Here is a 26965-nt window from a genome sequence, read left to right on the forward strand (position 1 = left end):
AAAAATTAAGTTATGTGAATATTGTGCTTTTAAGGAAACATACAGTAAGTTTAAAACAGCATCTGGAACAAAAATATGTCAGGATTTATGTAGAGGTTATGTAGGTGATGTCACAGCATAGCAACAGCATGGTAACAGGATTAAAGAGGGGGTATTATGCCTTGTGTAGGTGTTTGGTAACAATGTCAAACACATCTTTATCACTATCTCACACGTTGTTGGTTAGAAAATGAAATATAGATCTAAAAATGCTAAGAATAGCCACTGGAGAATATTCAAAGATTACTCAAAGATGTGGCTTGAAATACAACTCCCGGTTTGTTTTTGATGAGACATTGTAACATGGTAAAAATCTGTAAAAAGGTGATTGTGCATAATACCCTCTCTTTAAAGTCACATGAGTGTCAATTTTATGTTTGTTTTGATTGCAGAATAGCAGCAGAATATCGAGGATTCTGTTTGAAATGAAAATAATGTGGTCCCTCCATACTTGTGATGAGGTGTGTACCTGATTAAAATGATGAGGAATGTTATGATGGAATGTTTTATTTGAAGGATCTTGGCCGAAACGCTTCCTTGGCAGTCTAACTTTGCACCAAAAAGTTAGCTGGTTATTTTTTTTGCATAAATCCTGTACACAGACAAAGAGAGTTCACGTATAACTGCAGAGATGAACATGTGTCCGAGAGAGGTAAGTTATCTGTTGGAGCGATCGCAATCACTAAAAACTTCATTTGTCATTTTACCCAAACAGATTAGACAGTGGCCGAGTTCGCATCGGACTTTTTGGCAGCTCTTCTGACTTCCCCACTTCGCCGGCGTCCCTGAAGGAGGCGCTGTGTATGATTTGTGCTCGGTGGCGCCCCCTATGGAGCCGAGCGTTTAATCGGCTAAGAGAAGACTTCCTCTGTATGCCTCCCTTACTCTTCCCAGACCCGGTCCCATCCTCTGCTGCCTCCGCTGGTGGGTTAAGGAGGCGCAGCGGGTTCAGATTGCCCTGTAGCACTTTGGGTAAACGCCAGCGCCCCCAAGTGGTGCTGCTGTTGGTGGTTTCGCTGTCGGACTCTGTACCAGGTGAGGTGACCACGCCCTCCTCGTGTAGACCAGCAACCAAGGGAGGGGGGAGGTACTGGATGGCTCGTCTCCCGCTGTAGTCACGGGCTTCAGGATCTGCCTCCCAGTCTGACAGCAACACACGCACCACCTGGAATCAACACACAACAAACTCACAATGTAGCTGTATGAGGCATAAAATAAAAAAGGATAACAACAGGTGAAGTACTCTAAAATAGACATCCAGCTTGTCCTGAACAGTGCTCAAGAGAGTAAACTTCATTCAAGAGTTACAAACCCGGTTAGGGAACAGCTGAGACATTTTACTCAACTACCAACGATTTTCACAGTTTGATACAGAGTATTTCAGGTAGTGCAGCTTTAAACCCATTTCATTTTCATTGGCTTCTCTTCAAACACTGTAGTGGTAAGTTACTTTTTAAACTCCAGTTGCATTAAAGAAGACTTTCTAAGTGTTAGAGAATTAACAATGGTGTTCGAGAGGATAGATGAAAAATAGGCAGCAGTCTGGATGTCTTATACTGGAGATGTTTATTTACCATTGGTACAGGACCCGGCGACATGAACTCGAGACATTGCACTAGTCCTACCATTCAAGTCTGTCTATGCTTCCACAGAAAAGGGATAAATACCCTCTTAGAGCGTCATACTGATATGCACGGAAACATTCAGTTGCTGAGAGTGGCGCCTGAGTACCAAAGTCGAGGCTATGACAGAGATAGTACAACTGTACAGCTTGACCCACGGATAGTACGACTTTACAGCTTGACCCAGTATGATAAATAGCGATTTAATGTTATCCTCTAACACTAAGTAGTTGCTATTGTTTCAGTAGCATACGTTTTTCAGTGCTATTAATCTATTGGAGTAGACTTGGGACAGTGGTACAGTGATCATCATATAACCGGAAAGGTCAGGTGACGGTGTGCTTATCTATCTATGCCTACTGCCTATCTTTGTGTCGTTTTGCAAAAGCGCTGGCACGGACTAGTTGCGGCTATACAGTATTTGTAAATTACCACCCGTGAGTGTTCGGATGAATGAACAATGGCTACTGTAACACCGTGATAAAGTGCTTGTAGTGGAATGTAAGTCTATTAAGTCATCAGCAAATATTTAATAATAATTGTTTTTGTACACTAAGTTATTATAAAAACAGTTGGAATGGCAATTAAAGTGAATTTAAACAAAAATGTTCTCAGATTATCACTCGACTACCTCCCGCTGACAATGCATAAATAATTACCATGGTCTATTACAGCGGCAGAAGGTGAGCAGTCATCATGGTCCACTGAGCCACTGCAACACATGATAGCCACTTACACTGACGTCTCTAAAACCCACCTGTACGTGTCCGTGCATGGCCGCCAGGTGCAGAGGCGTGTACCCGGCGCTCGATCTCACATTCACGTTCACCGAGATGCTGTTGTCTTTCGTGAAGGTTAGCAGCTGCGAGATTAGCTCAGCCTTGCCCTGTTTTGCGGCCCAGTGCAGGCAGGTGAAGCCGGTCACGAAGTCCTTCTTGGCCACTAAACTGGGCTCCACAGCTAACAGAGGCTGCAGGCTCTCCCACAGGCCGTCAGAGGCGCACAGCATCCACTCGTGCTCCAGGGGGTCCAGGGTGACGGCGGTGCAGTCTTCGTCAGTGTTGGAGGAGAGGATTGATGTGGAGTCACCATCGCTTCGCATTGAGTCCCGCAGACGAGAGCCACGGTTTATAAGAGACCTGCGTACCTGTGAAAGAGGGGAGAGACACATGCTTTAAAGTGGAAATATCATGTATAACTGTGGCCTGTACACATTATTTTGGGCCCTTTAGCGTTGATATTTTACATTTTATAATAAAAAAAAATACATGTATGGAAAAGACACTTTAGGAGTATGCTATCAAATCAAGAGTGCTGTACTTCAGTGTGGTTAAAAGATCAAAAAAAGTATTTTTATAACACCTGGAGTTGTGTAGTTACATTAATATTCAGTCAGTCTACTTCTCTGTGTTTTTGAAGTCCAGACTACTTCACTGAACTCGTTGAAATAATTTCAGCTCAGATTTCTAAGGATTAAAGAAAGGGTTATATCTTCTCTAATAGACTCATTGCCTCAAAAGCCACAGCAAACTTCATACAGCCAGGTTATGACTAAAGCCTGGCTCTATGACTACTATAACTATCACTAATTATTAAATCCCCATTGGTCTGATAAAGCTGACCTCAGATGTCACGAGGAGGTAAACACTATATCACTTTTTGAAAGCTGTCTCTGTCTCTGACTTTCACAACCAGCCCCAGGCCGGTCTGTTCGAAATAACCAGGAAACAACTAAAAGGCCTCATATTGCAACAAACAGAAATGATTCATGCAATATCCAATAACAACAAAACGTCTTTATGTGATATACCTGTGGAGAGCTGCTCATCATCAGCTCTATGAAGTTCCTGCGACTGCCTTTGGGCGTTTGTATGTCCCCAATGGTCTCCAGTCCCTCCAGAGTGCTGTCCTCGGATAAACAGCTGGTGAGGATGGCGCGCTGGGAGCCTTTGGATACTCTCCGCAGGGCCCTCATTTGCTGACTGTGGGCACCTATTGCATGCACCTGGTCCAGCTCGGACGCCCCGATGACAGGGGCCGACTCCCGCCTCCTTCTGTCTCTCAGCCTCACCTCCCCCGCCCCGCCTCCTCCTAAGGTAGAGGTGCCGTGTCTGTTGTTTTGGGATGGGGTGGCGGGCTGCTTGTTGCCATTGGACTCTTTGTCGTTGTCAAGGGGGCCAGCAGGTGGACCGGATTCCCCTGTGGCAAACAACACAGAAACATAACAATCGGCTTAAACTGTAGGCAAATATAGTTAACTGTGTATTCATCTGTATTCTTTCTATATGGATGCTGCTGTAAAAACTAGAAGTACTAGAAGAGCTTTGCAAACAGGCCTACTGTATTTGACATTACTTAGTGTAACAGGGTCACACTGAAGAATGTTTTATTTTTATTTGTTTTGCTTGAGGTGCAGCTTGAAACCACATTAGCTGGAAACCACTGACTTAATTGATGCACTAATGTGGATTTGGCAAATGGAAAATTACAAGCTTCCAATACTTTTTTGGCATTCTTACAACATGTTTTAGAAGCTGACTGCTTGTTATCACGTTGTATTTAAGCGAAAAGATCATCATTCTCACACAATCACGCCTATCTAATTATTACAGTAGAGTAGTAGAGGGCAGTATCTGAATGTACATTGCTGGAGGGGCTTTAAAAGTAGGGCAGCAAAATCTGGGATGGGCTCAGCACTCTTTCAAGTACAGCCCCTATAATAATAAACAACACTCTAATAACACCATAATAAAATGAAAGCTAGCTCGCTACATGTGTGTTTTGTGCATGCATATACACTATAGGCCTATATGCCACAGCTAAACAATAACATATAGCCTACTGTGTGTGGACAGAAGAAGCATTTTAAGTATCCTGCCTAGATTTGGTGCTTGTGAGCCACTGGACTGGCATCTGTGATCAAACAGGCCTGCAGTAAAGAGTCTGACTCACCTGTTTGCTGCTCGTTGTCAGGGTTGCCATTGACAAAGTGAATATTCCCATTGCATTCTGTATGAGGCTGGCCGTGCGCATCCGAGCCTGAACGCATCGCCTCCCCGTCGCCGTTTTCGCCGTTCAAACACACAAATTTCACCCCGTCCTCCACGTTGACCAACCCCACGGCGTCCACGATGCGCCTGACCATCTCGCGCCTCTCCTCAACCTCGGATGATTCCGTCCCATCATCACAATCCGCTAGGAAATGATCGATCAGCTCCATCCGCGGGACCCTCCCTCCTCGGTCCTTTACGTAGTCCCGCACGGCTTGCTCTGTGCATTGGGATGTCATGTTTTGTGAGGGGGGGAATAGCAAACGTCAAACAAAGACGCGTAAAAATAAGGTTGTTTTCACGTCGCTGCCATTCTCTCGTATCGGTGACAGCATGACAGCATCTTCATCCTCGGCCTCCCTCTTCTCTCCTCCTCTGTGGGAAACACCACCGTTTATGTGTATGGACCGGTGTGACAGATAGGGGGCGCCATAATGTACAAACATACCGGGTGAATTGTTGCAAATAGCATTTATTTCAGGATTATTCTTTATTATCTATGGAATGTGTCTATTTCAGGACTCATAAACAAACATGAAAATCAGACCCTTTTCAACGCATCTTTGAGAAATGAGAAAAATGGACGGATCGTACCATTAGAGTGTGACAAAGGGGTGGTTAGAGACGTTGAACCTACAGTTTTTTGAGGAAATCACCAAATTATCGCAGGAAAACTGACTATTTGTTTTAAGCCTTGCCTGTGTACACATTTTAACTCCTACTATTGCAAACATTTTATGTATAGTAATAAAATGTAATAAAACAAATCCGATTATTTCTCTTTTGCCAAGCATGGTACAGTCTGTCCAGTCGACGCTAGACGGCCACAGTGGGACGGTCTGGGGAGGATTTTCAAATAAGCAGTTTTTACTTTGTTTTAACTTTTTAAACTTTTATTTAACCAGTGTTACGCGCATTGAAATGGCTTCCTCTGATGTCGCTCGCCAGCTGGTATGTGTATGTGTGTGTTGTTTTTTTTACAGACTAATCCAAACATTCATAGTATTCCAGGGAGTGTCCGATGCTAATGTTAGGTTAGCTGCAGCTAGCCGAAAAGAAACAACAACTCTTCGTTTGGGATAACTTTTACTGAAACGTACTTTTGCTGTATCATTCTTTACACCTAGAGAGGATATGTGTTGCAAAACTACCCTTCAAAGTATGTGGTTTACCAAAGATGAGTCATGTTCTTTCTCCATTCAAAGAAAGCCATTGCACAAAAAAGTTAATAGTATATTTAGAGAGTATAGTGTACATTTAGTTTTTTTCAGTGTCTTATGGCTAAACGTGGCAGCAAAATCACTTTGTGGTCTAACAGTATAAATGATAATAATGATGAGTATAAAGGTGTTCTTCTGTAACTTATGAATGACACTTCAGATAAGTATGTTGTATGGTAATGTTGTGGTGGCACTGTCAGTGTCCTTTACTCCAGTTGCACCTTAATGTTGCTTTCTTTTTGTTGTTTCTTTTATTATAATTTTCAGGTTAACCCTGCTCACATTAAAGACTGACCTTTATGTAAGCCTGTGAGATTACCCACAACAATGATAACAAAAAAGAACTATGCTGATTTCAGTCGCTCAACAATATCACCACATTAGTAATCATTCTTAAAACAACTGTTTATTCGAATGCAACTCCATCCATCCATCCATCCATCCATTTTCTTCCGCTTTATCCGGGGCCGGGTCGCGGGGGCAGCAGTCTCAGCAGAGATGCCCAAACTTCCCGGTCCACACACACTTCCTCCAGCTGTTCTGGGGGGACCCCGAGGCGACACCAGGCCAGCTCGGAGACATAGTCCCACCACCGTGTCCTGGGTCTTCCACGAGGCCTTGTCCCACTAGGACATGCAATAGGAATGCAACTCACTTCTGTAAATACACCCCAGTTCTTGTTCTGACAGGATTAAAAGGGGAATTTATTTATTTATTTGTTTATGCCACACCAGATTGTGGCCATTGTCCCTCCCTCGCACTCATGAACACACAGTCATTCATCCTGGGCCGAAAGGGGGATTCTACTGTACATGTTTTTCGTGGCAGGGGAAACCATGCAATCTCCATACGGCCCCTCTCGGCCCGGCAATGGAATTCAGGCTTTTCTTGCCCAGCTGATCTTAAAGGAATAGGCCACCGTTTTTACATACTAAGATATGTTCTTAGCTCACTTTAGTCGAGTTAATATATCCCCGTCTGGTCTTTGTCCGCGCGCTCTGTCACGCAAACGGAGCACATACGCAGCCTCTCCCACATGTCACATAGCTCCGAAAAAGCTCATGATAGAAGCTACCAAGCTCTTCCACGTGTTCCCTATTTAAATAAAGTTACGTGAAGTGTTTTCATGCGAAGTATATTAACCCAGAAATGTAGCATGTTGATTTTATAAGCAAATAAAAAGGGGGACTATATTGTGAGGCGTAATGATACGAGGAGCACAGCGTCCGCGTAGTAACTCCTAAAGACTTCCCCCGCTCACTTCCGTCAATAACCTTTAGGAGTTACTGCGCGGACGTTTTACTCCTCGTATCATTACGCCTCACAATATAGTCCCCCTTTTTATTTGCTTATAAAATCGACATGCTACATTTCTGGGTAAATATACTTCGCATGAAAACACTTCACGTAACTTTATTTAAATAGGGAACACGTGGAAGAGCTTGGTAGCTTCTATCGTGAGCTTTTTTGGAGCTATAGGACATGTGGGAGAGGCTGCGTATGTGCTCCGTTTGCCTGGCAGAGCGCACGGACAAAGACCAGACGGGGATATATTAACACGTCTAAAGTGAGGTAAGAACATATCTTTGTATGTAAAAACGGTGGCCTATTCCTTTAAGATATGTCAATTTAGTCTTTTATCAAACTTGTGTGATGATGTGATTTTATTTTGTTTCCAGGATAAAAACATTCGTCCCCTGAATTTGGCTGGTCATGTGGGCTTTGACAGTCTCCCCGATCAACTGGTCAACAAATCCATCTGCCAGGGCTTCTGCTTCAACATCCTCTGCATTGGTACAAAATCACTTTAATTCACTTTAATTTAATAATGTTTTTGACTTGTAAACTGATGCATTATTATGTCCTTGCAGGAGAGACTGGTATCGGAAAGTCGACTTTAATGGACACACTTTTTAACACTAACTTTGAGAACTTCGAGTCGTCCCACTTTGAGCCTCAGGTGAAGCTTCGGGCCCAGACCTACGATTTACAGGAAAGCAACGTGCGGCTGCGCCTCACAGTGGTCAACACAGTGGGCTTTGGAGATCAGATGAACAAGCAGGAGAGGTAGGAATTACTGCAGTTGTACTAACATTACAATACATTAATATTTAATGCATCTCCAAACCATTTACATAAATAGAATTTGCAATTCTGTTAGTTAGTTGTTGTCAATTCTACCATATGTAAAGGATAATCAGAATCACAATTATGTTACTCACAACCTGTAGCGGCCAGCGGCCCTATACCACTGTCTGCTAGGCTGGCAAAGTAAAAGGGTGTTTAGCACGCGTGAAAGAGCCCAGTACTCCTGTGTTAAGTGAAGAATCCTTTTTCATTTCCATATTTCAACAGCTTAACATCACGGTCAAAAACTGTTTGCCTTCACTTTGCAGCACTGAGGCCACTCCCTTCAGCCCTTAAATAGGCTCACCTGGACACAAACAGGAAGTGCAGTGCCACCTAGTGGCTGGTGGAACAAATACATACAAAAGGCCTCAAAAATAGCTCCTACACACCGGCCCCTTAATTGTGTAGCATGGAGTGAAACACAATTACAATTCTTTTGATTCAAGAGCCATTTTGATTTAAAGTTACATTTTCTTCACCAAAAGTTAGATATTAACCAGTATCACAATCATAATCCAAAGGTACAAAAACATATGGCATAAATCAGTACACATCTTTACACAAATCTAAAATTACATTTCCATCTCGTATGTTTGAACATTTTCCTTGGTTTCAAATAGAACAGACATGGTGCTTTATCATGAACTTCAGCAGTCAATGCATCGCTCTCCATTTGCAAAGAAAATGCTGACCATATCGTCATTTCCAAAACTTGATTTTCAAAGCAAGCTGCATTTAACTTGACCAAACCACACTGAACAAATACAGAGATGACATTTTTACTTGGGGCATCATTTTTGTCACAGTCAAAATTCACAATCACCGGCTCATTCGTTTTACTGAGGTTTAACATGCCCTCCCTGGTCTCAGTTTGGGGAAGCACGTCCTGTGGACTGTCCACCAACAGCTCTGAACTGGAGTCTTTTGGAGGGGCTTCCTCTGTCACAGTTGAAGTGATGTCTGACTCAATGTGACACATACAGGTCCCTGCATCAGTACACGGAACCGCCACTGGGACATATATCGGTGGTCCCTCCCAGTCCACTTCTTCAAACTCATCCCCGGTCCCTGCTTCATCACAGGCAACACTCAGTGGAACGAATATCTCCGGCCCTTCCCAGTCCACCTCCTCAAAGCCATCACAGGCCCCTGGGTCTTCACAGGCATCCATTATAGGGACAAAGATCGCTGCGTTCTGCCGCGCCTGTAGTGAAGATCCAGGATGAACGCGGTGCTCCCCACCGCCGCGCTGATACCGTGTCCGCTCCTCGAGGTGCACAGCCCCGCCTTTGATCCTCGCGGTCCTCCTCTCCGCCTTCGCGCTGCAACCGCATCTGCTCCTCGGGCCGTACGATCCACCACCGCACGGTACCGCGTCTTCTTGCCGCGCTGCTATCGTACCTCCTCCTTGCAGTGCAGCGAATCTCCGCCGCACCGTTCCGTTCACGTCTGGGTCCTGCGTCCTCGCGAATCTCCAGCGTCAGGCCCTCCACCATGTGCATGGAGGCCTCGCAGACCCACGCCCTCCCCGCAGCCGCGGTCAGGCTTCCTCCTTCCTACTTCGCGGGTTACACACCAATGGCGCACCCGGTCGAAATGCAAAAGGTCCAATAATACGCAAAGCCTACTTACAGCCAGGCGTTCCAACAAGTTCCTTGAGGCAAGTTTTTGACTAAATGTAGCGGCCAGCGGCCCTATACCACTGTTTGCTAGGCTGGCAAAGTAAAAGGGTGTTTAGCACGCGTGAAAGAGCCCAGTACTCCTGTGTTAAGTGAAGAATCCTTTTTCATTTCCATATTTCAACAGCTTAACATCACGGTCAAAAACTGTTTGCCTTCACTTTGCAGCACTGAGGCCACTCCCTTCAGCCCTTAAATAGGCTCACCTGGACACAAACAGGAAGTGCAGTGCCACCTAGTGGCTGGTGGAACAAATACATACAAAAGGCCTCAAAAATCCTACACAACCCGTCAGTAAAGAAAAACAACAATAACACTACACTAAACAAAAATATAAACGCAACAATTTTGTTTTTGCTCTCATTTTTCTTAAGCTGAACTCAAAGACATCTTATGAAAAAATGCTACATGTGTAAAACTGAACATTTCAGAGTGGCCTTTTATTGTGGCCAGCCTAAGCCACAATATTTATGTGGTCTAATCAGCATGTTGATGTGCCACACCAGAAGGTGGGATGGATTAGCTCGGCAAAGGAGAAGTGCTCACTCACACAGTTTTAGACAGATTTATTAACACTATTTGAGAGAAGTGGGTATTTTGTGTATAGAAAATGTGGAATGTCTTTGAGGAGCATGAAAAAAACGGGAGCAAAAACAGTGTTGTTATATTTTTTGTGTATATAAAATAAATAAATAAATAAAACACAAAAGGGGTTAAGATAAGATGTCCTATTGATCTCACAATGGAGAAATTTACTTGTTCCATTCAGCTCTCACACTCAGGGCGTGTAAATAGGCAGAAAATGTAAGAGAAAAAAACTATTTAATCGTAAAATAGTGGTATCTTATGTACAATGACTACCAATGACTTTGTGGGGACAAAAGTATAAACAGTGAATAATTAAGTAAACAAACTATTACAAAAAATGTTAAAGGCAGTATTAGTAGGGTTGGGAAGATGGAAAGCTTTTTGACAGCCCGGTGGCTAAAGCTGTTCTTTTGGCAGCTGGATCTGGCAAAGGATTGAGATAGATTGAAATGGTCCTGTTTAAAATGAAGTCAAATACAAGTACTGTTTCATCTAATAATCATACAAGTATAAACTTATGTTTGGTTTACAGCCATCACAAATACTTTTATTGCACCTGGAAACTGTACAAACCAGAATGTAGTGCAGGTTTATCTAACTTGAAGCTCTACACTCCTTTCCAAGTTGCAAACAAGTTACATTTATAGAAGTATTTTCTTTTCATGCACCAGGTTTGTTCATTTCTATTTTGTAAAGTATGAACTGTCCTACGTTTATTCTGTGTAATTCCCATATTAATGAATAATTGACATACAAGGTTTGTTTTTGTGTTGGGTGTTGTAGTTACCAGCCGGTGGTGGACTACATCGACAGACAGTTCGAGAGTTATTTACAGGAGGAGCTGAAGATCAAACGCTCACTGCACAACTACCACGACTCGCGTGTCCACGCCTGCCTCTACTTCATCTCCCCATCAGGCCACTCGCTCAAGTCTCTGGACCTGGTCACTATGAAGAAACTGGACAGCAAGGTGGGTTTACGTCAAATATGAAGTATTTTATCTCTCTTTTTTTTTCTTTTTTTTTATTACCAAAATTGTCTCTGCTGAAAGATGCTTTGAGAAGATTACATTTTGTCCCTTCTAGGGCTGGGTACCGTTAAACAATACCAGTATAGTTTCGGGAAAAAAAAAGTTTAGATACTACTGCTATTGAAAGAATTTAAGTATCAAATGCAGTTGCCAGAAAAATGTATCTTCCTGTACTGATGCCTGTTTGTCTAGGGACAGCAATAAAAGAAGTTGGTTGTTTCCGCTCAAATAAATTATATAATTTTAAAAGAAATGGCCTTTAATGGAATACATTAACATTATTGTTCTGTTTTATGGTTCTAGATGATAAAAACTGTATGTTATTACAGGAAAAAAAAGTGTTGTTCATGTCTTGTAAACCAGTTATCGTTTATGTACCGGTATCAGCCCAGCCTTAGTCCTAATCTGCAGATAGATCTTATACGAGAGTCATTTCATGTATCATGAAATAACCTAATGTGCTGCAGATGTGTGTAAGATTCAGTGCAGTTATGGTAATCATAGAGGACAGTGCAGGATGGGGGAATTGTTGGTTAGAACATTCGCCCACGGATCCAAAGGTCAGTGGTTTGAATTTTTGGCTCAGACAGGATAATCCTGCAGTTGTGTCCTTGGACAAGACACTTCACCCACCTTGTCTACTCATGAATGTAGTGTGTGTGAGAACTGGTGTAAATTAGAAGTGTCACTTCCCTCAGCCTGTTCAAATGTAGCATGGAAATAAAATGAAAATATGTTCCTCGTTCCCAAGTTTTGGCCCCTTTCTGTGGTCGTCTCTCCTCTTGCTGTTTTAATGGTTGGCCAAGCCCCTCCCTCCCTCCCTCTCTCCCCATCACTCCTTCTCTCTCTCTTCCCTTTCTCCCCAAGTGGTCACAGACTTTCCCATGCTCTCAGTGTTGTGTCCTTTTGCGCCGCTGTGTGATTTCACTGCTGTGGCGTGTCAGTAACCCTGGATTTGCGTGTGAAAAGAGCAAAAAAAACATTGGAATGCTGTAATCACTCCACGCACACACTTTACCGGAGTTGTCCCTTTGTTTCACGGCACCGTCCTACAATACTGAATGTGCTGCCTTCAACAGAAAGAGCCATTTTAGTTCATGAGATTTACTGCACTTCTTCTCCATGCGCTGTATCTTTGTCGCTGGCTGTGTGCTTTGTATACAAGTTCCAGTAGTGACTACAGGCCGTTCCATTGCTGTCTTTGGCGTGACGAGATGGCAGGCACACTGGGAAGGAATGTGCTGGTGAATGCCAGAAATAACATGACTGCAGATTGTGTAGCTTTACAGCAGTTAATTCAGGACCAACAGCTATAATTAGATCCAAGTTGTACTGAATTCTCTGGTATGTTCTTTTATGATGATTACGGCCATACATGTTTTTGAAGCTTCTACTACATCATTGCTGAAGATGTGTACAGTATGATATGCCGTACAATTACATGGCAAGGCTTTGTTTTCCTATTTCAGTCTTTACACAACCAGATCATTAAACAATAACTGAATGTCTTTACTAAACTAAGAAAATGTGTAAATGACTGATTATTAAATAGTTTTGTTGTTGTTTTATTTTGTTTTGTTGTTTGTTGCTAAATAGACACATTTCAGCTTGATTAAAGTTGATCAGATGACAGTGAGAATTGACGCGAAAAGTCCTCTTAAAGAAAGTGGATGATTTTGAAAACCTCTTCTACAATGGAAACAACTGTGTAACTTACTCCTCTCTTTACATCAGAGTTAATTTAAAGACTCCCTTTTCTCTTTTTATTCATTGTTCATGAGGGCTCTACTGCAGGGACTATTCTGTTTTCGTAGACTGTCTATCACTTAACTCTTTTTTACTACCAATAATTAAACTTGACACTAGTTTATTTTGTTTTGACACTTAATGTAATCAGACAGATGCAGCCTTTTAGAAAATACCAGCTACAACGGTCAAAAACATGTATGTTTTCTAAGCTCTATTGGATGGAGAGATTCGCTTCAGGAAAGGCATTACACTTTGCAGTGCTTACAATGGAAAACAGCCTAACAGAAATGATTAAGCGTCCATAATGCATATCCAAAGAAAATTATTGATTGACTGGTTTGTCATTGCAGGTTAACATCATCCCTGTGATCGCCAAAGCGGACACCATCAGTAAGAGCGAGCTGCACAAGTTCAAGATCAAAATTATGAGTGAACTCGTCAGCAACGGAGTCCAAATCTACCAGTTCCCCATCGACGACGAGACGGTGGCCAAAGTCAACACCTCCATGAACGTACGCGGTGATCTTTGCATTTGCACTGAGGTGGTGGAAGCTCTACAATCTACTGCTATTATTGTTATTAATTTACTTTTACTTACCGCATGCTTGTACTACTACTAGCACTGAGAACCAAAATATATATTAATTCCCTGTGATTTTACCTCAGCGTGGTTTAAATATTTTCACGTGTACACTCTGAATGTGATTCATTGTGTCGTTTTAGGGTCATTTACCGTTCGCTGTCGTAGGAAGTACAGAGGAAGTGATGGTCGGCAATAAAATGGTGAAGGCTCGGCAGTATCCCTGGGGTATAGTACAAGGTTGGTTCAACTTTCTGATTTAATATATATAATCTGCACTGATATTGACACTTTTAGCAACCCTTTTCATAATTAATGACATTTTAATAACAAAAATGTAAAAAAAAAAGCGAAAAGCTTTTTTTTTCAGTCTAGCAGAGGTCATTTGTAAATCTGCTTTCGAGGCACTTTCAGGAGGAAGATACTTAAAGGTGCATTATTGAACTTTTTGACCCAGCGGCTGTGAGTGGTGAGCATGGCGGCTTTACTTTCCGTCACAGTGATCTCTAGTGATCTCCCCAGAAAACCTACAAAACAATTAATCCTGGAGCGTTGTCGAGACCACCGTGATGGAAAGTAAAGGCGCCATGCTGACAACTCATACAGCTGCTGGGTCACTACAAGGTCAAATACGCACACATATCAACTTTTCTTTTTTTGCATTTCACACGTAGTTGAGACTAACTTGGAGCCAATCATTTCTCTGGATGCTTTATATACACTGTAGTTTGTAATGTGCAGGAGGATATTGGTCTGTCCTAATTCATCTGTGTACATCAATGTGGATTGCAGTTGAGAACGAGAGTCACTGTGACTTCATGAAGCTGCGGGAGATGCTGATCTGTGTGAACATGGAGGACCTGAGGGAGCAGACTCACACACGTCACTACGAGCTCTACCGACGCTGCAAACTGGAGGAGATGGGCTTCAAAGACACCGACCCAGAGTGCAAACCTGTCAGGTCTGAGACACACCTGGCAGCTCTGTTTTTGAGGCCATTATGAAGCCTTACTCTGTAAAATAATTCAATACTAATGTCTTTTTTTCACATGGCTGAGTCAGTGGTAATGAAAGCCCTAATCTTGACCCTTTCCCAGCTCTTTGCCCTAACCTTAAGGTGCCTCATAGCAACAACCACCTTTGACCATTCACTAAAAGGGAAACCTGGTCAGGCCGCAGATTTTCATATTACACACTCATTTGTTTTCATTTACTGTCTCAACATAAACCTCTATTCCTCTCGGATTTCAGTGAATGTTGTATAAGCATTTTCACTTCACTTTAACAATACATTTTAAACGTGCTTGTTTCTGTGTGTGTAGTTTGCAGGAGACGTACGAAGCGAAGCGTCAGGAGTTCCTGTTGGAGCTGCAGAGGAGAGAGGACGAGATGAGACAGATGTTTGTGCAGAGGGTCAAAGAGAAGGAGGCGGAGCTCAAAGAGGCTGAGAGAGAGGTAAACCAGAGGACATGAATCTGTGGACTCGCGCTGATGTGGGGCTTCATTTACTTTACTTTTAATGTGATGACAGTGAATGAAAAAAAACATGTACTATGATAATATAATGTAAGGTAGAAGGAATTTGCACATCTTGACTAAAGAGCTACAGTAACTCACAAGTTCTCTTATTGTGCTTTAGCTGCAGAGTCGTTTTGAGCAGCTGAAGCGGCTCCACGCTGATGAGAAGGCCACCCTGGAGGACAAGAAGAAGGCCCTGGAGGACGACCAGGTGTCGTTCAGTAAAAGACGCGCCGCCGCTCAGCTCCTGCAGGGACAGAGCCTCACAGCCAACGGCAAGAAGGACAAGGACCGCAAGAAGTAAGACAAACCAGCCACATCACTGCTCTTTAACTTTACATCTCCCTGTATTTCCTGGAAGTTGTGCTCGAGTTGGTTCGTTGCATCAGTGACGACAAATTAATGCTGGATTAATGATAGAAGATGATATACTGTGGCAGCCAAAGAAAGAAGTGTTCATAAGATTGGACTGTTCAATCGTCTTATAATAAACACTGCCATCTGGTGGTGGTTTTGTGTACTGTATATATTCATCTTTATGATTTACCTGTTTTGACAATTATTAGTTATACGTTCCTAGTTACATTTACAGTATATATTGACTATTTGTCTGCTGTTATTTTCCGAAACATTCTCTTGTGTAACCTTTCCCAGGACATTTATCCCAAAGAAAAAGCTACAAAAGCATGATTTCCGCTCCTCTGTGTTTGTTTGTTTTTTCAGCTCTGGCTTCATGTAAAGTTTATGGATCTGAAGCAAACTCCGCCTGTCTCCAGCTTCAGCCTGAAACACTAACGGCAGTGACTTTATTTTGCGCCAAAGTTAAGTTTGTGTTAATGACCTGGACACTTCTATTCTACTATGTGGGTTTTATATGTTTAATATTTGTATTTATCCTTTCTTTATATATTATACATCGTATCTTTTATTTTCCATATACCTCCTTACTTTTACATATAAAGAGGAACATCTTTGAAGCCTCAGTATTTTATTTTTAATAGCATATTGTGTGATAAGAAGGGACCTTGAAATGTTATACTTTGTACTATAGGCTCATGCATACTCGGGCCAACTACAGTGATTTCTCAAGTGTATGTATTACACAAAACACTTGGAATTCCTACTACTAGTTACAGATTATTTTTACAGGGTTTAAATTTTGTTGGCAATTCTGCTTTTTTCCATTGTGGGTATTATAAGAGTGAAGGATCATTTTGGGCCAAATTTTGACATTTTGATGGAAAAATGCAACAGTATCCAGTTTGATGAATGATTACACATGTCAACTTTGTTTTTCTCTTGTGGTTCTGTAGTTGCCATTTTCTGCAAAGGGAACATTTTGTAAAACTTTGTGATGACGCCACAGCTTTCTCTGCATTTGGTACTACAGAGTATATTTAACTGTGCTATGTTTACTTTATTACATCCTGTCAGCAAACCAGGAACAAGAGGGAGCTTCAGCTGTGTTTGACCTTTTTTATTATTATTATTAACTATTGAGTGTTTTACATAGTAGTATTTTACCACACAGCCAAAAAGCACTACTTTCTCCCTAGTTTTATTGTGATGCAACTAAAACTGAAACACACCAAGTTTCTGCGCACTGTAGATCCAAAGTTAGTGCCTTAATATTGTGACGGGTAGAAACAGCAGACACATGCAGTGAATCGCACCAGTGCCTCGTGTTACACCTGTAACCTGTTTAAGGAATCCACAGTGTTATTTGGGAGTGTTTTTATCCTTTCTAAATAAATCATGTATTTTTGACAAGTGAGCTGTTTTTCTTTGCTAATAATGGCCTCCACCAAGACGTTTATTATTATTACCCTCAGGTGAGGACAAGCTGTTATGTTGGTTTGTCGTTGCCTTCAGGCGACTTCTACAACTGGACGCTGGAGTTTAGGAGCAGTTTTATTTTTGCCAAATCAGATTTTGTTGTCAGGTGGACTTAATGATATTATGCCTTATCCATTAACATTTTGTATCTCGACTTGCGCACTTTAAAACAACAAAGTCAACCAAAGAGCAGTACAATATTCATACACTTTATAGCCTGTGAGTTTAGTGATAGAACTGGTAGGTTTACCCACGTAAGTAGTTTTGGTTGGCTCTGTAGTCTTTGGCAGAAAGCCAATCTAGCTCAGGAAGTAGCTGAACCTACTAAAGCAAACAGTTCAATTAAACCTCTGTCTTGTCAAATATAAAATGGTGAAAGAGAACGCGGAACACCAAATATCTCAGTAATAATATCTCAGTCATTTTGATTCCACCCTTCTCGAGATCATTTTCACCATTCATTTTCAGCTCATTCAGATAAAAGCCCAGTGAGGAAATAGACAAAGCTCAAGGTTCTGAATTATGCGACGCCAACATTTTTCCATTAGGATAACATGGAGAGTTCTGGTCATCGCTATGGCAACACAGTGTAAAAAATGGCATAGGTGATTGACTTTTTAGATCGGAACATGCCAAATTGAATGTTTTGCCAAATTATTTTAATTTTCTATCGCAGTCCAATTTACATTCAACCAAATTTTATTTTTGGCCTGTTCCCTGCAGCTCTCATACTATATTTAAACATTACACACAAAGGGATGACCCGTACTGAGGCTGTTTGGAGGTCAAACGGGGTGCAACGTTGCCCTCCATCAGCTTTGGCTGCTTTTTAGCTGTCTGAAAGCGTCTGAAAACATACTCACACACAGAAGACAGACAGGTAGACAGGTACAGAGAAGAAAGAGAGAGGGGGAAAAAAAAAGAGTCTTCCGGAGCTGATGGTTTCCCTGAGGCGCCTTGATGCACCTGGCTGCTCTGCTTGGCTACAGGACGTCCCGAGGTGATCCAGAGAGCGTGAGTGTGTAAGACTGACAAGTTGCGCTTCTCTGTGGGAGGTACACAGTCGGGTCAAAGCATTTTCCCCCGCATTTCTTGCAGAGATGAATGTTATCGTCACACACAAAAATACCAAGAGAAGAAAATCTGCTTTATAATTTTGGTTTTTAACAACACCTCAATGTTTCACTCACCTCTCGACTTTAAAGTGAATATAAGATTTCAGTCATTTCACCAGAACTTATGATTAAAATGTTGCATGTTTACCAAGTTTTCCATTGTATGCGCTGATTATTATTGATTCTCTGGAACAAGGATAGAATTTCCTTACATGTGGACATACATCTATACTGTACCAGTGGGCGATGTGCAAGTTCTTATTTGTCACCAATGTATTAGACCATAAACCTTTCTTTTCACTTGAGTAAAACTAAGATTTATTCTTTACTCATACCACACACATTATCACATCATCAGCATCCATCTGTTATAAGCACTTTCTTTCTATTCTTAAAATGTTAAGATGTAATGAATATAAATGATTGGGTTCAGCATGAATTGCCCTTTAGAAATGTGTGAATATATTATCTTCAATGTTCGCTCATGTCCCCAATCTGAGAGATCATCCCATGGATCCTCTTTGGTGCCCTTTTCAGAAAGTGCTCCCACCACAGAAGTTGAAATAGAGTTAGTTGTTGATGTTTCCAAGGTATTTCAAAAGTACAACTGTATCCGAGCATCCATAAGAGGATCAGGCACTTTACCAGCCTACTTGTATAACTGCGCTAGATAACAGCAGATATCACTGGGGAGTTAGTATTTGTTGGATTTTATGTTTTGTATACAAGCGCTATATTCTCCAGAGCATCAGTAGCTTTACTTGAGTACAGACTTCGAGTTGACTTATTTTCTATATTCCTGATCTTATCTGACATTCTATATAGGCTCTCGTTAGTGTCCTACCTCTGCCCTTGCCCCTTGTGTGTAGTCACTCTAAATGCAAATGGAGTGGAGAGGAGAAAGACACAGGCAGCTGCTGGAGATGAGGCTGTCATTTCCAGACTGTGTTGGTCATTTCAGAGAGTCCTGCTGAATTAGCAATTACACACCTCATACAAACTGGGTAAGTGTAGGAAACAGACACACAGGGCCTACTGGAGCTGAACAGGAAGAAAAACATGCAACATAGATGATAAAGGAGAGACAGAAAAAAGACGAAACTCAATAACATTCGCATTATGCTCCTCCTTAAGACCCACCACCTCCCCAAATTACACAGTAGATTACATGGATTACATTGACAAAATGAAAATTGAATCATGCAAAATGAAAGAATGAAAAATTAAGTAATTAAGTAATGAGGCCTCATAGGCTGTTCACATGACATTACAGCATTCTAATGAGCCAATGATTTACTACATTACAGAGAAGAAGAGTCCTTTATTAAAAACAGATGCAAGGTGTCTCTGAAAATAGTGCCTGTTGAAGTAAATTTAAAGATGTGATAGATTTTAGTGACAATGGGAAGTTACTCCATTGTATACGAGTAGTTTTATTGAAAACTCACTATAAAATGTAAACATCACTGTATAACAAAGCTCCGTACGGTGCACATTTAAATAAAAAAAAAAAACATCTTAAATAAAAATAGCCTAGAAAATAAAATGGGGCAATCTTTTACTGAGGGCAGCGTTTGGACATAACAAAATAAAGTGCTCAGTTTAAGATAAACCTTTTACAAATCGGCTTTCGATCACCTGTTTCTTTTTGGTAACTTAAGGGCTTATCTGAATTTGAACTATCCCGATATATGCGGTATGGTCTAATTCCAAATCTCATTTAAAAATATATCGATATATCTTAAATATCGATATATCGACCAGCCCTACATGTAGTGAGTCTATCAAATCTTACTTTCACAGTTTAAGTTGAATAACAGAAGTGAATTCACTTTTTCATGATAGTCTTATTATATGACGAGCTCCTGTATAAATACAAAACAATGTAAGACACAGTGGCAAAAGTGCAGCTTTAAAGGTGCATTATGCAACTTTTTGCAACAGTTTGACCTCTCAGTGACCCCGCAGCTGTATGAGTGGTCAGCATGGCACCTTTACTTTCCATTACAGTGGACGCTCCAGGACCAATTGATTGGAAGGTTTTCACTGCTGAAGGACCCTCTCATCAGAACACCTACAGAACAATTGATCCTGGAGCGTCCTACAGACCACTGTGATGGAAAGTAAAGTCACTACAAGTTCAAACAAGCACAAATATCAGCTTTTTTTTTCGCATAGAAGTTTCATAATGTACCTTTAAATTGGATAACGACATTGCTCAACACTGTTTTATACGAAAACAAACATTCGAGCTGCAGTTTTGGCTGAAACTGGCCACATTTTTTTTTTTATCATATTGTCTTTTTGAATCAATATTTCCTCTCAATCTATGTTTTCTGAAATGTTTGGACCGATTCTTTTGTTTTTAAGGATTCTAAAATATAGTAATGGCACGAATTTTCCTACCTGTACAAACCCGGATTCAATCTTTTTTATGAACATTTTAAATTGACAAAAAACGTTTTCTACTATGGAGTACGCCTGGAAACTATAATATTTATTTATTCCTGCCTGTATTTCTAAAAGAGCCTTTGAGTGAATAAATTGGCTCCACAAACCCCTAACTGCCGCCTCTTAAAATATTCACTATTATTATGAAAGATCAGTGTATGTTTCTCTCTCTGAGACTTTCATCTTTTTAAGCATGTTCCATTCAAATTTTTTATTTTTTGTTTATTCTTTATTTATACAGGTGATCCCTTGAGACTCGATGTCTCATTTGCAAGAGAGACCTGTTAAAACATACAAGGTAAATAACAGTTAACAATAAGACAACAGTGGAACGATTACAGACTATAACACAATACTAAGAAAATGTGTAATGAGTTGGGGCAAAGCTCTCAATTTACCGATCGATCTACGTTCCCACTCTCATCTATGGTCATAATGACCGAAAGGACAAGATCGCGAATACAAGCGGCTGAAATGAATTTCCTTCGCAGGGTGGCTGGGCGCACCCTTCAAGATCGGGTGAGGAGCTCAGTTACCCGGGAGGAGCCCGGAGTAGAGTCGCTGCTCCTTCACGTCGAAAGGAGCCAGCTAAGGTGGCTAGGGCATCTGTTTCGGATGCCTCCTGGTCGCCTCCTGCGGGAGGTGTTCCAGGCATGTCCTAGTGGGAAGAGGCCTCGGGGTCCCCCCAGAACAGCTGGATGAAGTGTGCGTGGATCGGGAAGTTTGGGCATCTCTGCCGAGACTGCTGTCCCCGCAACCCGGCCCCGGATAAAGCGGAAGAAAATGGATGGATGGATGGAGGGAATCCCTGTCATAAGAGAAGTGTCTGCCAGACACTCCTCCTTTCTGTTCAAAAGAAGAACCGTCTGGACAGCTCCTCGCAGCCTATCATTTCACAATTTTACCCACATCGGTCCAATCACGCACCGAGAGGCAGGACTTAATTCCCACAAGAGACGGAAGCCGTCACCACACTCTGGCGTGCGCGGCGAGTGATACGATGTTTTCTTCTGCTCTTTCGTCTGTTTTAAATAATTTAAAAATAAATTGATCATTTGTCTGTTTAATACAATTGAAAATACATATATACCAGTGATACATTCTTCTTTCTTTAGGTTGAAGCCAGTCCAATTTTTCATAGAGTGTGCAGTGATGTGCTATAAATGGATACCTTAGGACAAATCTACATATGGAATTCAATGAAAAATCTAGAGGTTTGAGAGACGTAGCACTGGATGTGTGGTGAACAGTATCAGCATAGTCAATAAGCGGTAAGAGGAGTTGCTGCGCAATACGCTTTCTTTTACCAAATGTGAAGCAATCAATTGAACAGTACAATTGACACAAACATTATTTAACTTTCTTGACTGTAGCTTCAATATGAGCATTGAATGATAGCTCAGTGTCTAACCACAGACCCAGGTACTTAAAAGTATTTACATTTACAAGAGATCTTCCATCATTCATGCAAATTTGTATGTCATTCGTTTTAACTTTAGATGTCCTTTTATGTTTATGAAGCCTTGGCGTTAATTCAACTATTAAGCCTGGGAGACCAATTTCAGCATCACCTACCTCCAGCCAATGATCGCTTCCGTGAGGGCCACACCTCCACCTCAGCCCATCAGCTCAGAGCTACACCTACGTGGCAGCCAATCATCTACGTCGGTCCTGCTTTTAAGCCCCAGCAATCTTGGTTCATTTGCTTCCCAGCTGCGATGCGACCCGCCTCCACCCCATCTCCGCTTCTTCCAACTACGGCTTCTCCCTGCAGCATCTTCACGGGTCTTTCATACCACCACCAGTGTCCAGGCTCCGGAGAAGACATCCCTAACTCCAACCTGTCCGATCATACTGACTTCAGTTCTTACATCAATGTCTACAGCCGGGGTCTGATCGGCAAAAACTAATACTCATGCCAATAAATCTTCCAAATTGCTGCTTTTGTTTGTCTGTGTCTATCCAGGTTGAAATATTTCCAAACTGTTTTTTGTCGTAGGATTTGGCAACCCAAAGTGTGGAGCTTATTCTGCTTTCTGATTGTAAAAAAAAAAAAAAAAAAAAATACTGCTGCATTTGAGTTTTGCCTTGTTCTGTTGTTTGGACAGTATTTAAGAAAACAGACATTGCCATCCAGGTTTAAACAAAGGCATTTATTGCGAAAAATGCACTTGACATGAAAAAACAATCAAATCAACCACGGCTCATCAGTACAAGACGATGCATCATGATCACATGGTAGAAAGAGCATGACTTCAGTGGCACAAAAGGCCTATAAATATTCTGCACAATATAGAATTATCATATATACTTTTGACTTTTTCCTTTCTCAGCCAGATCCAGTCCAGTTCCAGCGTGGTATGAAAGTCCACAGCACGTTTTCATAAAACTTATTTATGTAAAAAGCTACATACAGCGGCCCCACTCGCACTCTCTCACACACACACACACTCATCAGTATCCATAGGACCAAATATAAACATCTAATTCAAGATGGTAAAGGCTCGGGCTTCCTGGAGGGATCACAGATTTAAAGAGACAACATTACGCTGCTTTGGTTTTTGAGCTTTAGTAATCCAAATATTTTTAGTATTCTAACGTATAAGCTCTCAGTCAGTACTACTCAATATGATACCTTTCTTTATCAGGCTTAATGGAGTCTCTTTAAATCTGACACCTCACAAATACAATGCCATGTTGAGATTTATAAGATGTTTTCAAAATAGCCACAATACAAATCCATGTCGAAATCTGTGACTGAAACCTTGTCGAGAAATGGTATTTACAACCAGGAAGCCGAGACCAGCGACGAGCTTCATAACATCACCAAAGAAAACACAAAAACAGCATGAAAACATTTGTTCGATCAGCGCTTCAAGTTCTTCTTTTTTTTTTTTAGAATCTTTTTACATAAAGTGACCACTGTGCCACTGCGTTAGGTTCCTGATGTTGTAAACTCCATCACAGCATAGACCTCGACATGAGACCAACACGAAAAGACATTTTAAAATTCAAAACAACACAAGAAATCCTGCTTTCGAGTGGAATACTGAGCTGCTGGTTTGTGCCTGTAGGTCAAAAAGAATCAAATAGAAAGACACAAATTATAGCCATGTTGGACAGAAGAATTTCTATAGTAAGTTGTCTGTGCTGGCTTTGATAGGCACTGGGGTTGACCGACAGCTTCCAAAGGCGAGTTATACATCCATTAACAACTTGTGGAAATACCACATAATTCATGTTTCAATTTAAAATCCTTAACGCAAACATAGATTCAGTACACAATGTGATACATTACAAGTATTCATCGTGTATCTACCAGATTTCTTTTCTCATAGTCGAGTCCCTTGCAGAATACAGTATTTGCAGACATTTACTATGAACTCTTTTTAACAATCGCTGACCCTGAAGTTGTGTTCCTGTGCTGTTAGCCGTTAAATACTTAGGAGGTTGTATGAACGGGCTATTTTATGTGTCTGAAAAGCACTGGGGCGACACTTCTCTTTGATTCTGTCTTGGGGCAACTGTCCAAAAAAAATTAACAAGTGTTCATCTTTTTGTGCTGCGAAAGTTGCCTTCTGAAACATTATGTGTGATTTGACTTTCAGTAATCAAAAATAATAAACCACTTCGAGTTCTGAATCTAATGCGCTAAATCTAACTCTTCCCACATAATTCTCTTTTTTTTTTGCTGCGTGGATAAACAATCTTGAGAAACGGCCATTTCAAAATGAATTAACAACATCAGTCCAGCCCTCACTAACAAACAACTCATTTAATATGTTCAGTTACACAGGATTACCCGTGATGCACTGCAGTGAGATGAGTTTGGTTAATCCCGCCGCGCCCTGTAATAATCTGTGCCCAGTCTCTTCCTTCACAGCTTTAACAGATTCTGAACAGAGCGCACACATCTCCTGTGCTTTTATCGCCTTGAAGCTAATACCGCTGTCCTTTGCCTTCAGCTCAAGGGAATTTATGAAGACGGTGAAAAACGTTGCTTGGTAAACTCTTGGTCTTTACAGCCATAAGCCAAAACATTATGACCATTAAAAGTAGTAAATAACATACAAAACCATTACTGCATACAGATTTTAGTGGGTTTGACAAGAGCAAGTAATACAGATGGATAGAGTTCGGGAAACACCAAACCTTCAGTTCTTCAGCAGCCAATATCTAATTATTGAATAACCAGGTAGTCATAATGTTTTGACTGATGTATAATACATACATAATTCATATGTTTGTGCTAAAGTCCTGTGCTTTTATTCCGATTATTGGCAACTTTTGGCACCTTCAGGGGTATGACCAGACTCTCTTCACTTCACAAGTATTTTCCTGTTTGCTTTAGTTAATAATTGTATTCTTTCACCATCTTTTCAAGTATGGAAACATATGTAAAGTTGCTATTCATTCCAAATACTGCCTCAGCCCCCCCATCAGAGGCCGGTCAGATTCCCCCCCTGGCCTCTGATCTGGACGAGCCCCTTGGCATCTTGAATAAGGAGGTCCCATCTCGCAGTCAACTTTAATTCTATGCATCATTAAGGCTGTTGTAATTTTCTAAGGTCATGTCTCTATACGTGAGGGTTGAAAGTTGAGATTTTTCTGACTGTCCAAAACAGTAAAAACCACAGATGAACGTGGGTTTAATGAGACAAGCCACGAGTACAGAAATTGCTGGAGATGAGGGAGAAATGCTGTGCCAATATCTTCAAAAAGCCATGAAATCTTACAAATAGAGTACCAAATCTGAGACAAATAACGCAAATACTATACAGCCAAAAAATTAGCAGATTTTTTTTTTTTTTTTCAAAGTGCCTTTTGTACAAAACATTTGGCGCAACTTTCACTGTCTCGGAACATTAGGTAGGCTTGTTTGTGAAAAAAAAAGAACATTTCTGAGAAAAAAAGTGAAATTAATGCAAAACACCGAGCCAAATGATCAACATATAAAACATAATGCTACATGCACTATTATTACTTATTTTCAAAATTGTAAACTTAACATGGCGATGTGCTTACAATGACTCGTAAAATTCCTTTCATTTTTTCATATCAACAATAAAGCACCCAGATTCAAGTTGTGAGGTCTCGGTCTGTTTTTGTGCTAGGGTTTGCTGGTGGATGGATGGTTTTTTCGAGGAGAGTTAATAGGCAGGCTGTGTCTCACTCTGTGCTTCTCAGTAGTTTCTCACACAGTAATAAATGCCCTCTGAACCTGTCCGTCTGCGGTCGAACGACCCCAAAAGCTGCCGTGCTCAGAGTGTGGGTCAGTCGGACCGGGACGGGGGCCAAGCTTCTCTCTCCCTCTCTGTGGGATCAGAACTGGTTTGCTTTTTCACAACATGAGGAACGTCTGTGACAATTATAAACCCTCTCACTTCCCTTTTCCTGATTGAATTACTGAAAGGCCATTGTCGAGTTTTATCACATGTACATATACTTACGCTTAAGTATCAGTACTCTTACACGAGTAAAACAATTACTCTTTTTATTGTAAATCTATGAGTAACAAAAGTTTCTTATGTAAATTAATTAAGTTTGTACTTATTGTATAGTATCATGGAGAATCATTTATTTTATGTAGTTTACGATGTATGAATAAAAATGAACAGAATTTCCATTATTTTATATTTTTGTGAGTACATACATATTATTGTCAACTTTGCTGCCCTTGAGCAATTATCTTAAAGCTGGGGTACCTGACTAGATTGTGAGAAATAAAAATAAGTTTGGGCCACAACAAAAAATTTCACATTTTGAACAGGAAAAATCAGGTAGCCCAGCTTTAAAGTAGCGTTGCCCTTACTTAAAGCAGTACTAAGTAACTCATGCCCCTAGAGGCCATAAACGCCACTGCAGGTGTCATACCATGCTAAGTTTTTAAAGCAATTTTATGTTTTTTTTGTCTACTCAAACTCCGCGGTAAATACTGTTTAAGTGGTGCTCGCTCACTGTTAGCTTTGCCCGTTAGCCTGTTAGCTTCTTCTTCTTGATTCCATTAGGGTGTATTGGTGACTCCGACCCGGTGCAGGCAAAGTTGCAAGTGTGGTTTTCTGGCCAGAGACACCAGGGGTAGATGAAAGACCCCCCAATCATCCCATCAACACTTGCATTACCCTCAGAGGGACTATGACAAGATTTTTTTTTAAGTTACTTAGTACTGCCTCAAGTAAATATTTGACTGTACCCTCCTGTGTAAACCAAGAACCCAATAAATACAGCTACATCATATTACTAGTAATTGTTGATGCTCTTAGTTTTATGCAGCATTTAAAACCAAGATTTCTAGAAAAGAGTTTATGCCTGATAAGAATTTAGGTCACAATGCCGATGAGGTACACATCGTTTAATT

The 26965-nt window shown here is 41.1% G+C and overlaps 2 protein-coding genes across 2 annotated transcripts; one reads left to right on the forward strand and one right to left on the reverse strand.

Annotated features, from left to right (window-relative positions):
- Positions 1-373: 373 nt before the first annotated feature.
- sowahca (sosondowah ankyrin repeat domain family Ca) lies at positions 374-5109 on the reverse strand. The gene is made up of 4 exons (XM_079563203.1): positions 4614-5109; positions 3472-3860; positions 2419-2808; positions 374-1204 (listed from the first exon to the last, which is right to left on the reverse strand). The coding sequence occupies exons 1-4, from the start codon at positions 4948-4950 to the stop codon at positions 743-745; spliced, it is 1578 nt and encodes a 525-aa protein (XP_079419329.1). The 5' UTR covers positions 4951-5109; the 3' UTR covers positions 374-742.
- Positions 5110-5523: 414 nt separating this feature from the next.
- On the forward strand, positions 5524-16956 carry septin10 (septin 10). The gene is made up of 10 exons (XM_079562748.1): positions 5524-5662; positions 7611-7725; positions 7803-7998; positions 11112-11298; positions 13458-13619; positions 13831-13927; positions 14480-14648; positions 15010-15142; positions 15327-15505; positions 15929-16956. The coding sequence occupies exons 1-10, from the start codon at positions 5633-5635 to the stop codon at positions 15942-15944; spliced, it is 1284 nt and encodes a 427-aa protein (XP_079418874.1). The 5' UTR covers positions 5524-5632; the 3' UTR covers positions 15945-16956.
- Positions 16957-26965: the final 10009 nt, after the last annotated feature.

This window comes from Gobius niger (assembly GCF_951799975.1).
Source record: "Gobius niger genome assembly, chromosome: 9".
Taxonomy (NCBI): Eukaryota; Metazoa; Chordata; class Actinopteri; order Gobiiformes; family Gobiidae; genus Gobius; species Gobius niger.